Source organism: Oncorhynchus clarkii, chromosome 1, assembly GCF_045791955.1.
Source record: "Oncorhynchus clarkii lewisi isolate Uvic-CL-2024 chromosome 1, UVic_Ocla_1.0, whole genome shotgun sequence".
Taxonomy (NCBI): domain Eukaryota; kingdom Metazoa; phylum Chordata; class Actinopteri; order Salmoniformes; family Salmonidae; genus Oncorhynchus; species Oncorhynchus clarkii.
The window spans coordinates 62,062,698-62,076,835 of record NC_092147.1 but is presented as its reverse complement, the minus strand read 5'-3'; the positions used below and the strand labels follow the sequence as shown (position 1 = coordinate 62,076,835).

The following is a 14,138-nucleotide window of genomic DNA, read 5'->3' as shown; positions in this document are numbered from 1 at the left end:
TCTAGGCCTGACCTACTTAACTGCCTCTAACTGTGGTTAGAGGAGACTGAAGGCGGGTGGCTTTATCCCTGCTTCCACCCCAGCACAAATACTGGCCTACTTAAGACTGAAGATGCTCCGCAGCGCAACACCAAGGCTCTGATCGGGAGATAGCTGCAGTCCCATTTGTGTGGGATTGTCTCTGAGCTAATGAATGATGTACAGTATGAGTGGGTAGTTTCATTGGCTTAGCACCTGGTTTTATAATAGGCCCCATATTGTCAATTAGGACTGATAGCAACACTACATGAAATAAAACATTTGTTACACATTTTAACACTGTATTGTTGTGTGCTCATTCTGCTGGACTGAATGATGTAGATGACTGGTTGCAAGTGGTTTTATTGGCTTAGCACATGGTCTTATAATTGGCCCCATATTGTTACAGTTACGATGGAATCATGTGATCATGTGTTTGTGGAACGGTAGGCCTACCAACACCACATATAATAATACATTTATTACACATGTTAACTAGATGTACTCTTGTACACGTGTCTTGCAGATGACCCCGAGGGCTCGTTTATACCTCCAGAATTTGACAAGACTGGCAGTACCTTTGAGGTAAGGGGGTTCTTTCACTACGAATGGCTACTTCACGGCATGTTTTGTGTCTCGCTGTAGGCAGATGTTACAATGCATTTTTGACATTGAGGGTTGAGAACAAGTGAGAAAACAACAGTTGAGGTGCCTTTCGTTTACCAGGCCTTTTTTGGAGTGTTTTCTTATATAGTCGTGTAAGTGGGTTTTGGCGTTGGGAAAAAGACTTGCACTCTGAAATATGTCCGCTAGAAAGGAAGTGATGAGATGGCTTCTCAAGACATTCTCTTCCATTTATTGTCATTACTGGACATAATAAAATGCACAATACGGCAACAGCCTTTCAGTGTTGAAGTTTGTTTGATGAACACTGTGCCTACACATTAGTCCACCATACTTAATTTACTAGAAATCAATATTACATAAACACTATTTCAGAACAAACATGGTGGAACTCAAAGGAATCTAAAAAAGTATTTTATGTATAGCAGCAAATACAGAGGATAACAATATGTCTCACTAAGAAAGGATTTCACTCTCTCTCATCACATCTATCTTTCTGTCTGATTCACTTATTCTCTCTCTCTCTCTCTCCCCCCCTTTGGGTTGTGTAGCGCCATGAATTTATTTCCTATCTCGACTACATTTATCAGTTGCTCAATTTCAGGTTTAATGTGCGTGTCTATGGTTGTCTAATGTATCTAGTTTTCCAATATCTTCCAATGTACGTTAAGTGCGCCAAGTGGAGCGGCTGGGGCCGTAGAAATATAATTATTTCTAGTAATTATATTTCTACGGCTGGGACCTTGCGCACCCAACGGGAACTAGACATGACCTTTCATCAGCTGGTGGATTTAACATGCTCTTGGCGTGTTTGTGTGATCTGGATCTTCTACCTTTCCCATATCCACCACATAAGTATGGGTTTACATTCCTTTGAATTGTTTGCAATACAGTACATATCTTGTCTGAGATTCGACCTAAAAAAAAACACCTGGTTCAGATTCATTCAAGAGCCAACATGTCAACCATAATTGCAACAGAGACCACAATTCCCCCAAGTAAAGCACAAGAGAAGATTGTCAAATATCTGCAAGTTACAATAATAGTTCACTGGAGTAAAAGTGTCTGGCTTTTCAGCTTTCAGTCTCTTGAGTCTTACAAAGAGACAGACTCCTCATGAAATTCCCACGTATGTGCTGTAGTTTCATCTCCACTGACTCCTGGTATTGCAGCCAATGATCTGACGAGATCCAGGGCAAATATGGAGAGATCATGATGCGTTTGTTAAACGAGGCCCCAGAATGCATTGCCTGCCAGGCATAATGGCTCGATTACAACGAACAGGCAGAACTTAACGCACTTGTTCAGGTTACCGCTGGATTTCTTAAAACACTACTAACGGGAGATGACATGCGCCTGCGGGCTAAATTGAGCTTGGTTGTAACAACAAAACCAATAAGGATAAACCAGCAGATCAGTTGATCTCTTGTTCTTACCATGCCAAGTGATTATGATACCAGACAGCTGGTCTAGATTCCCTAATCCCCTCCCAATTAAATATCGACCTATCAGGAGCATCGAAAACCATAAGGCTGTTGAACGTTAAAAAATAAACACTTATTAGAGTATAAGATATAGAAGTAGTAGGCCTATATTTCATTCAAACGTTTCGTTTTAAATGGCTAAATAATACGTGCCATTTTAAATAACTTCAGTTTAAGTTGAATTTATTTCCACCAGTGAAAACAAGTGATAAACAGATAAATACAGATACAAACAATTAATAATTAAAAACAGTGTGCAGGTGTGGTTGAAAGCCCATGGGATTATATGAAAACTACAAAACAAACTATCTACAATACATAAGTACAAAAATAAAGGTTTGTTCAAACAGATGACAAAACCTACTAATTATAAATGTATAACACTAATTGTAAATGAATAAATTCGTTGATCAGTAATCATTTGTTTAAATGTGTGTGTTCATGTGAGAGTTAGGCTATATTGAGGAGATTACTGAGTCGGATCATCAGGCTGAGCCCCAGTCTTCGCTTGAAGTTATTGAGCGATGATGATATTTTGGCAATGTGAAGACAGGAATTCCAGAGTATGGTACCTCTGTATCTGACAGAGAATTGACTATGAGATGCGGCAGTGGGGAGGGTGAAGGTTATCGCAGTGTGTTGTGTTATATAGATGGATTTCAGAATGAACCTGGAAGAATCCATTCAAAGGTTTAGGTAAACTGTCCGGGCGGCATTTGCGGTATGAGTATAATTGGTGTACATTGTTGTAAATAGACAAGATATTGAGTTTCTTAAACAAAAGGTGCAGATGGTGCCAGCTAATTAGAGGAGGTGGCTAGGCATGCAAATGTATTTTGTATGATGAGTCATTTGTGTAGGTATGAGGCATATGTACTGGCCCAGACAATATTACAGTAAATGAGATATGGGTAAATTAAGCTCTAGTATAGATAGGAAGCAAGCCTGATGAACCAAACCACTTATCTATCTGATGATACCAACATATTTCATCACTTTGCAACAGACAAATTGAATATGATCTTTCCAGGATACCTTTTTATCAATTACAACTCAGAGGAATCTAATTGATGTGACTGGTTCCATTTAGTTCCCACTAATTGAGATTCTGGCTCTTTTTTTTCCAAATCTTTATTTTTTATTTTTTTACCTATTCTTACTAGTGAATACAATAAAGTTGGATTGTTTTACATTCAAAGATAATTTGTTTGTCTGGAACCATTCAGAAAAGTTGGCCTGAGTTCATTAATTAGTGATTCAATTTTTTTTTTATCAAATCAAATTGGTATCATCAGTAAAGAGAATGGGAAGTACGGTAGAAGCAGCGAGGTCATTGACATTGATTAGGAGTAACATAGGTCCAGTTATCGAGCCATGTGTCACGCCACAGGATATCTCGGCCCTGGTAGATGCACAGCCGTTTGCATCAGCAAATGATTCTCTATCATAAACATAACTATATAACCAATTATATGTATAATCGTGAAAACCATAATAATACAATTCAGAAAGTAATTGTGGATGAATCCAAGAGTGTATTCATTGTTGTTAAGGGCTGTAAAGATTTTATCCACCAGTTGCAAAAGTGCCTTATCTGTGATTTTCAAGTCTTTAGGAACAATACCAGTTCGCATAGATTTATCTATTTGACCATTACCACGGTAGATCTTCCGTGGTAAATGAGGAAATGCTTTATTTCAGTTGTAAGGAATTGATTGTCAAATAGATAAATCGCCATTAGTTTGCTCATAAAGTAGGAATAAATTGTTCCCACGATAATACAACCGGAGGGCGAAATGGTCTTGATAAATGATGGCTGCAATCAAGACTAAAAGATAACCTCTACATCCACGTTAGGGAGCGGTAATGTTGGTTGCAGTTGAGATCAGCTCTGCGGGTTATTTTCGCCCGTATTGGTTGTTTTAACGAGAGATCAGCTGGCGATAATCTAGAAGCTTTCGACGGTTGCAATTGGCCTAATGGATCTGAAGGCGCTCATATGAGGGAGGAACATTGCCTTGGCCTGGCCTACTGCAGCTTTATTGACACCTTGATGGCCTGATGAATTACTTCCTCAACCAAAAGCATGCCAACTAGGCCTGGTTTCCACCAAGACCCCAAAGAGATGCCCAAAGGACTTCTGCTGCCTATACTAATAAACAGAGGTTGTTATGGGATACAGTAGTGATGTATGGCTTCTTTTTTAGTACATGAGCTGATGACATGAGGTAAATAACACAAATTTGAGGTTTTAATTCCCATCTGGTTTAAAGTGAACATGTCCGTACAGTGTAAACATGTCTAAGCAGTCTTATTGTTTTTTTTAATGATAAACAATTGCAGTGTGGTGAATGTTATGGGTCAGTTTGAGGTCAATGACGCTCTGAATCTTCTCCAGGGACATGTGTACTCTCTGGGCTCCACCCTCTCTGCCGCGTTGGACTTTGTCATTGAGCCAGAGCTGGAGGCAGAGCTGGGGGAGGAGATTCAGAGACTGCTGGAGCAGATGCAGGAGGAGGGGCCAGAGGACAGGCCACTCCCCCAGGTAACTTCACCATCATGGATGAACGTTAATGGAGTGCTGTCTTTACGCTCTTCTTATACAAATTACGGAGTGGCTGCGATTCCGAATTCTCTTCCCAATAGCACAAAACCCAACATTTTTGTGCATGTCCAGGATTCTCTTCTTTACGCACAGTCTCTGATCTACTCATGTGGCTGCCCAGAGAACAGGCTACCAACAAACTACTCTGGCAAATTTCAGTGATGAATGGAGAATGGTGCTCATTTAATAACGTTAGATCAAAGCTGAATCGATGTCTGCAAGATCACAAGATCATGATAGTATTCTACATAACATAACCAAATACAGTGTCTTCAGAAAGTAGTCATACCCATTGACTTATTCCACATGTTGTTGTGTTACAGCCTGCATTCAAAATGGATTACATGTATTATTCTTCTTACCCATCTACACTCTATACCCCGTAATGACAAAGTGGAAACATGTTTTCAGAAATGTTTGCAAATGTATTGAAAATGAAATACATTTACATAAGTATTCACACCCCTGAGTCAATACTTTGTAGAAGCACCTTTGGCAAACAGATACAAGAGACATGACATACTGATATGCAACTGGATGTGCACAGTCACTGAACATGAGCAGCACCGTGTGGAGGAGCAATGACAGTGCAATGTAGATAGGTAGTAATGGGAAGGTTGGCTATTTTTAACGACTCAGATCTTTTAGACTCGTTCAGTCAAAAGAACATATCTTTCGGCAAAATTTTGTTCACTTGAGTGAGCAACGCCCAGAGCACGCAGGACCCTCTACCGGTGAACAATGAACTGAAAACTCGAAAGATGATTCTACAAGCCTTTCGTTCACCATAGTGGGCTTGTTGGAGCTGTCATTTGTGACTGCTTTAAACAGTGTACATTTGTTGATTGCTAGGCATGCAAAATCTATTATTTATTGACACATTTGAAAGGAGATCTAGTTGTGGACGCAACCGGGCTAGATTGTGAACGACTCTTGATGGAATGCATTGCTTGACCGCTGTGAGGTTGATAAGCACAATATCGCACAATATTCGTTCTCAAGTTTGAGTTTGTTGAGCAGAGGCGGTGTATGTTTTGGTTCTATAAAGCTGTGTCCATCATAACATTCGATATTTAATTGAATTCCTTCTTGCACCATGCGATCAATTATTAGTTCTAAACATGTCAATGTTCTTCTCTATGCTGCCTGCTGCACGGTCTATTGTCCTTGCGCGCATATATGACAGAGAGTGATTGGTCGGACCAGAGCACATGTCTAGATCCTCGTGAGCCGGAGGAGTGTGTATCAATCATGCTGTAGGACTTATTGGGGGCCAGCAGGTCAAACAAACGGCTAAAATTAACAAGTCACTCGAATCCTGACTCGAATCAGTCAAAAATAGTTGTTCAAAAAGAACAAATCGTTCTCAAACTGCACATCACTACAGATGGGGGAAACCAAAATGGAGGATGTTACAGTCCTGCTCTAGAAATACATAAAGCGAGTCGCACACTCTATATAAGATCTCCCAGTAATTTATTGGGTAAATCGCCAACGTTTCGGCATCATTGTGCCTTCGTCAGGGTCACTAGTCATGCACCAAACAAGAATTCTGCCCAGGGGATAAAACTCAAATATGACGTTTACACCAATAACCGGATGTATTTTCTTTTGGGAAACAAATTTAATCTGTTTCAACACTGTGTCCTCAACAGTGAGTCATCAACAATGAAATGGCAAAATGTATTAAACCCCCTAAAGTTCATAGTTTTCTATTTATATTAATATAATCTCAATGGTAAATGTGAGAAAGGTACCCTTTCTATAGAAACTTAAACTTACCTTTGCATCACAAAGTACTTTATGTCTATGCTAGCTGATATATTATGTGTCTTCCTCTCAGGACCTCCTCTCCTTTGCAGAGGAAAAGCTAGTAGATGCCTCTTCCACAGCCCTGTGCCGGAAACTCTCTTCTATAGGACGAAGAGTTCTGTCAATCGAATCCGTCGCAACATTTCAAGGTTTGCCTTTAGACACGGGATATGTCTGTGTATATCTATGTCAACGTGCATTTCTGTTGTAGTCCACTGTGGCCATAACCATACTACCTGTGTATCTATCCACAGATGGGTGGCGTTGCTCTTGGGAGGCTCGATGGCAGCAACCCAATCCCAACTGGCAGCTCCACAAGAGCATCGACTCTGAGGACAGTAGCTCCAAAAACCAGGGCATTGTCTCACATACCACGGCAGAGAACCCGGACTTAAACGACTCCAACGGCCTGCATCGGCATCACGTGTGTGGAGCCTGGGACTCCACCCTTTGGGCTGACGGTATGGGGGATGTGGAAGAGAATGGATGTGTCAGAGAGGAGGACATGTTTGGTTCTCAGTTGGATAGCAGATCTCAGAATAGTTCTCCTGTACACAGGAGGGCTCAAGAGAGGGCTGGGAGGGTGAGGGGGGTTCTGAATCGTTCCTGCTCCGTTCCAGACTCCAATAATCCCCCCGCATTCCCGCCCGCGCCCCATGGGGATATAAGTGTCAATGTATCGGACCTCACGGAGATAGGAGCTGAGGAATGCATGGGGCACAGGTCTGTTTGGAGCACGAGAGGGGACCGAGAGAAGGCCCCTTATGAGTGCAATGACTCTGAGCAATGGGACTCAGCGAGAGACAGTGAGACATTAGAAGGGGAAAGAGATTCTACCCTGTACATATGTGGTGCTGAAACAGATTCAGACAGTCAAAGTGGAACACGAGATGAAACCTCTTCGTCCCGCCCAGCTCAAGACCCAGACATGTTGGTCGACTCTGCTTGCAACATGACTTCAACCTCAAACCTTTACACTCCCAATAATCACATGACTAAAAGCATGCTGTGCCTCAATGAACAATCTCAGGATGAGGTGAGTTTAAGGATCCATTTCATGTACTGTACAATGTACGTAGATTTTACATGCCTTCGTTTCAGGAAAGTTCTTGTTCACAACTCTTCGGGGCGGTTTCCCAGACCCAGATTAAGCCTATTCCTGAACTAAAAATCACTTTCAGTGGTGATTTTTCATTGAACATGGTTTTTTGTCCAGGACTGGCTTAATCTGGGACTGGTAAACTGGCCAAGAGGGAAAGAAATGTTAACAATGTTCATTTTTATTGATTGTGACCTAGTGGATCTCTCTGAGGGATCTACTCACACGGAGTGGGCAGAGACCGTCTGTGAATGAGCTATGGGCCCTGTGTCATACCTGCCTCTCCACACTGCAGACCTACTTAGACTACCCAGGTAGGACTCCTCACTTCTTCAGTTAAACAACCACTGATTCTCTGCTCTGTGTAAATCAATTACATGATTTACTAAGCAGTAAGCATCCAATCCCTCACTTTGTCTGGTCTCTAAACCACTTTGCTGTTGATTAAATTATTATGAGAAACGTCACTATGGCAGTGGCAATAAATCATTTAAAACTTTGTTTAGTTCGACATACATTTTATGTAATTTATTAAAACATATTAACCTCTTAGGCTTACTCTTCTTTATTTCCTTCCTGAAAGCATACCTGTGCCTGGATACAATGTACGTGGGTTGTGAGGGAGAAGTTCTCTTCTTGAAACCTAAAAACACAGGTATGGCTCTTTTAGCTTACGCAGCACACGGTAGTCAGCAGTACTCTGTTTGGAATGATAAAGTTACTTTGCCACTTTCCATTTATTCTTTGCCTCTGTTTATGTATTTATTTACAACTGTTGTGCCTTCAAATATTCAAAAGTTATCCTGAGAAAAGTGTCTGAAGGAACATTCTATGAAATGGATGTTGCGTTCAATAATTCAACGTGAATTTTCCTCGTAGGATCCTGCGATGCGTTTTATCTGGCCCCTGAATTCCAGGAGCATGGAATCGTAACTGAAAAGGTTTGCCTCAACTTCTGACATTCATCTTTTAAAATAAAACCTTCTTCTCCATCAAGTAGATGCTTTTGATTACCGATGAAGTGGGTGTCATCTGTCTGTCCGTCCATCCATCTGTATGTCTTTCTCTCGGTCCATTCGTCCGACTTCTGTCTGTTTTTAGGCCTGTGTTTATGGGGTGGCTGCCATCCTATGGGCCACGGCCAAGTTCAACCTGTCAGCCAATCAGAAGCTGGCTATGCCCAGGAAGTTGAAGATGCTGCTGCTGGAGATGGCCAAGAGGACGCCCATCGAAAGACCTTCCATTGTCGTAGCTAAAAAGGTAGCTAGCTTCAGCTCTTAACCACTCTAGTGAGAGCACATTCATCTATTCTTCTTTTGATCAATGTTTTAGTAGAAATTAATTACATATGTAACATCATTTAGCATTTTTAATAGACGCAATGGTGACATAATATATTGTGAATGAATGAGCAAAGTTTCTTTATTGTAAAGTGTGTTGCAATTTGAAATACACTTTAAATGAAGTTTTATTTGATGAACAAATTAATGAATGAAGTATCTTAGGTGCTAAGGTATAAGATTTTAATTTATTATGTTTCTGCTGTTACAGAGCTGTCGGGATTATCTATCACGCCTAGGAACGAACGCTGAGACAGTGTGGACGAATCTGATCAACAGAGTCCACCCGGTACCACTCCACTGTACCACTGTAGCTACTGTTTGGCAGGGGTAGTGAGAAACATACTGCCCCTCAGAGTGAAAGGGAGGACACATTGCTATTCCATTATTGTCTGTCGAGGATAACTCCCTCCCTTACCTTTCAGCCACTCACAAAGGACATTGATGCAGAGGATCAGAATGGATTGGACAGTAGAGTAAACTCAAGTCAGGAATCAACACGTATCAAGAGTGGTACGATTAATTCATCTTTTCAGACATTATGTTCAAGCGATTTTGTTGACCTTGCATCTACATACAGATTTGTGATCATCAAATGGTATTGATGTTGTAACTGAGATTGTTGTAACTGTGTGTAGGGTTTGTGCCCATGGCCACTGAGAGCCGATTAGCTCCTGTACCTGGCCCTGTTCCCCATAGCTATCCAATTAGCGGAGCCCCCCAGCTTCCAGAGGCCTTCACTTCCCTTGCCACCCACTTCAACCCCATTGTCCTGACCAGGGAAAGGGACACTGAGGAAACTCCCCTTCCTGCTTCAGACATTGAGGAGTAAGCAGTATGCCTCCTTTCAATGGAGATAAGAGCTACCAGTCAAGGAATTATTTCACACACCATTGATTGTTTTGCACGTTGGAGCTTACAATAGTTGCTTTATTGATTGTGGCAGAGATGTCATTGAATGTTAGCACTGATTTCAAGAATGCATTTTTAATTATCACATCATTTTGTGTTGCAGGACTATAAGGGAAGTCACAAGAGGCAATGACATCCAGCCTGTGCAAGAGGCCAAGGACCGAGAAACCCCCTCACACCTTGAGAACCTACCCCTACCTCAGTCAGATAGAGACCTACAGGACAACGGACAGGACAGCCCTGCCAATCAAAGGAGCGTGGTCACACATAACCTTTCCTCCACTGCCTCTAGCGGCAGGACATTGGTCAACTCTCCACCTCCAACCTCCCCCAAACTCAGCAACCAGAGGACTCCTGTTTCCGACCACCCACTCCCTCCTTCGACCACCCAATTGACTTCGTCTTCCTCTTGCCAATCGTCATCCTGCTCTCATCTGACTGGTGGTGGTGTTTTCAACAACTTCCTATTGCGTCAGGACCCTTTAACAGGGCACTTAACCCTGGTGCCAGTGCAGATAACAGTCCCCGAGTCCCTCCATGGTCTGGAGCTCAATCTGCCCCTGACCTCAAGCTCCAGCTACCTCCAGGGTCAACCCACACATCCACGGGGCCCTAGAGACCATCTGACCCCTGGCCAGGGAGCTGAACCTCTTTTGGAATGCCTTAATGGCAGACCCTCGGACCCCAAAGCGTCCATGCCCCATCCCCAGAATGGAGAAGGAGGTCCAAGGACAGGAGAAGGTGAGGGTGAACACCTATCAGAGTCCCATGGACCCTCTCAGGGAGACTCACTTCCTCCCCCCTCCCCCCTGATGAACCCTTCCCTACAAGAGGTTATTGGCCTACTCAGGGCAGAGTTTGCCTTTGATGGCTATCTGGAGAATGGTGTAGAGGATCTAGCAATGGGTAAGTAACATGAAGATTGATATTCATTCTCATGTAGCCTATGGCCCCAGATCTGTTTTGACAACAGTCAAACCAGTTCTTCACACCAGTTGGTAAGACCACACAAACAGGTATGGCAGCCCTATTCTCCCTGTTTTTCACCCGACTGAATTTAGTTAGGATAATTGCTTTATAGAGAGATGGAAAAAAGAGAAATTCTATTTGTCACATTCGCCGATTTCAACAGGTGTAGTAGACCTTACAGTGAAATGCTTACTTACAAGACTTTAACCAACAATGCAGTTCTAAGAAAATACAACAACAAAAAAGTAAGAGATGAAAGTAACAAATAATTTAAGAGCAGCAGTAAAATAACAATAGCGAGGTGATATACAGGGGGTACTGGTACAGAGTCAATGTGCGGGGGCACCGATTAGTCGAGGTAATTTAGGTAATATGTACATGTCGGTAGAGTTATTAAAGTGACTATGCATAGATAATTACAGAGTAGCAACAGTGTAGAAGAGGGGGGGGTGCAATGCAAATAGTTTGGTTAGCCATTTGATTAGATGTTCAGGAGTCTTATGGCTTGGGGGTAGAAGCTGTTTAGAAGCCTCTTGGACCTAGACCTGGCGCTCCGGTACCGCTTGCCTTGCCAGTAGCAGAGAGAACAGCCTACGACTAGGGTGGCTGGAGTCTTTGACAACTTTTAGGGCCTTCCTCTGACACCGCCTGGTATAGCGGTCCTGGATGGCAGGAAGCTTGGCCCCAGTGATGTACTGGGCCGTACGCACTACCCTCTGTAGTGCCTTACAGTCGGAGGCCGAGCAGTTGCCATACCAGGCAGTGATGCAACCCGTCAGGATGCTCTTGATGGTGCATATGTAAAACCTTTTGAGGATCCATGCCAAATCTGTTCAGTCTCCTGAGGGGGAATAGGTTTTGTTGTGCCCTCTTCACGACTGTCTTGGTGTGCTTGGACCATGTTAGTTTGTTGGTGATGTGGACGCCAAGGAACTTGAAGCTCTCAACCTGCTCCGCTACGGCCCCATCGATGAGAATGGGGGCGTGCTCTGTCCTCCTTTTCCTGTAGTCCACAATCATCTCCTTTGTCTTGATCAAGTTGAGGGAGAGGTTGTTGTCCTTGCACCACACGGTCAGGTCACTGACCTCCTCCCTATAGGCTGTCTCATCATTGTCGGTGATAGGCCTACCACTGTTGTGTCATTGGCAAACTTAATGATGTTGTTGGGAGTCGTGCCTGGCCGTGCAGTCATGAGTGAACAGGGAGTACAGGAGGGGACTGAGCACGCACTCCTGAGGGGCCCCAGTGTTGAGGATCAGCGTGGCGGATGTGTTGTTACCTACCCCTACCACCTGGGGGTGGCCTGTCAGGAAGTCCAGTTGCAGAGGGAGGTGTTTAGTCCTAGGGTCCTTAGCGTAGTGATGAGCTTTGAGGGCCCTATGGTGTTGAATGCTGAGCTGTAGTCAATGAATAGCATTCTCACATAGGTGTTCCTTTTGTCCAGGTGGGAAAGGGCAGTGTGGAGTGCAATAGAGATTGCATCTTCTTTGGATCTGTTGGGGGCGGTATGCAAATTGGAGTGGGTCTAGAATTTCTGGGATAATTGTGTTGATGTGTACCATGACCAGCCTTTCAAAGCACTTCATGGCTACAGACGTGAGTGCTACGGGTCAGTAGTAATTTAGGTAGGTTACCTTAGTGTTCATGGGCACAGGGACTATGGTGGTCTGCTTGAAACATGTTGGTATTACAGACTGACAGGGTGAGGTTGAAAATGTCAGTGAAGACACCTGCCAGTTGGTCAGCGCATGCTCGGCGTACACGTCCTGTTAATCCGTCTGGCCCTGCAGGCTTGTGAATGTTAACATGTTTAAAAGTTTTACTCACATCGGCTGCGGAGAGCGTGATCACACAGTCGTCCGGAACAGCTGATTCTCTCATGCATGTTTCAGTCTTACTTGCCTCGAAGCGAGCATAGAATTTATTTAGCTCGTCTGGTAGGCTCCTGTCACTGGGCAGCTCTCGGCTGTGCTTCCCTTTGTAGTCTGTAATAGTTTGCAAGCCCTGCCATTTCCGACGAGCGTCAGAGCCTGTGTAGTACGATTCGATCTTAGTCCTGAATTGACGCGTTGCCTGTTTGATGGTTCGTAAGAGGGCATAACGGGATTTATAATAAGCTTCCGGGTTAGTCACACTCCTTGAAGTGGCAGCTCTACCCTTTAGCTCAGTGTGAATGTTGCATGTAATCCATGGCTTCTGGTTGGGGTATGTGCGTACAGTCACTGTGGGGACGACGTCATCGATGCACTTATTGATGAAGACAGTGACTGATGTGGTTTACTCCTCAATGCCATCAGAAGAATATTCCAGTCTGTGCTAGCAAAACAGTCCTGTAGTTTAGCATCTGCTTTATCTGACCACTTTTATTGACCGACTCACTGATACTTCTTGCTTAGATTTGCCAAATGGAGGGCGAGGGAGAGGGAGAGCATTGTACATGTCTCTGTGTGTGGAGTAAAGGTGGTCTTGTTTTTCCCCCCTCTGGTTGCACATTTAACATGCTGATATAAATGAGGTAAAACTGCTTTAAGCTTCCCTGTATTAAAGTCCCCGGCCACTAGGAGCGCCACCTCTGGATGAGCGTTTTTCTGTTTGCTTATGGCTGTATACAGCTTATTGAGTAAGGTCTTAGTGCCAGCATCGGTCTGTGGTGGTATGTATACAGATGAAAACTCTAGGTATATAGTGTGGTCTACAGCTTATCAAGAGATACGGTAATTCATGCGAGCAAAATCTCGAGATTTCCTTATATATCGTGCACCAGCTATTTACAAATATACATAGGCCGCCACCCCGTGTCTTACCAGAGGCTGCTGTTCTATCCTGCCGCTCGAGTGTATATAACCCGCCAGCTGTATGTTAATAATGTCGTCATTCAGCCACGACTCGGTGAAACATAAAATATTACAGTTTTTAATGTACCGTTGGTAGGATATACTGTACATGCTTTTAGTTAGTCCCATTTATTTTCCAGCAATTGAACTTTGGTTAACAGTACGGATGGCAACGGCAGATTAGCTACTTGTCGCCTGATTCTCACAAGGCACTCCGATCTCTCTCCGCAAAATCTCTGTTTTTTTCTCCAGCGAATGACGGGGATGAGGGCCTGTTCGGGTGTTTGGAGTATATCCTTCCTGTCCGACTCATTAAAGAAAAAAGTATTAGTCCAATTCAAGATGAGTAATCGCTGTTCTGATGCCCAGAAGCTCTTTTCAGTCATAAGAGACGGTAGCAGCAACATTATGTACGAAAAAAGTTAAGCGATGCGAAAAAA

General features: G+C 43.3%; 1 protein-coding gene across 1 annotated transcript in view; it reads left to right on the top strand.

Annotated features, from left to right (window-relative positions):
* LOC139416790 (kinase non-catalytic C-lobe domain-containing protein 1-like) overlaps window positions 1-14,138 on the top strand; it is a 47,555-nt gene that overhangs the window by 4,604 nt on the left and 28,813 nt on the right. Inside the window, exons 3-14 of the mRNA XM_071165861.1 lie at window positions 545-603; window positions 4,525-4,671; window positions 6,575-6,692; window positions 6,798-7,579; window positions 7,842-7,956; window positions 8,226-8,297; window positions 8,522-8,583; window positions 8,744-8,902; window positions 9,194-9,271; window positions 9,408-9,495; window positions 9,621-9,810; window positions 9,998-10,800. Coding sequence (XP_071021962.1) covers window positions 545-603; window positions 4,525-4,671; window positions 6,575-6,692; window positions 6,798-7,579; window positions 7,842-7,956; window positions 8,226-8,297; window positions 8,522-8,583; window positions 8,744-8,902; window positions 9,194-9,271; window positions 9,408-9,495; window positions 9,621-9,810; window positions 9,998-10,800 — 2,673 coding nt within the window. The remainder of the gene's footprint in view (window positions 1-544; window positions 604-4,524; window positions 4,672-6,574; window positions 6,693-6,797; window positions 7,580-7,841; window positions 7,957-8,225; window positions 8,298-8,521; window positions 8,584-8,743; window positions 8,903-9,193; window positions 9,272-9,407; window positions 9,496-9,620; window positions 9,811-9,997; window positions 10,801-14,138) is intronic.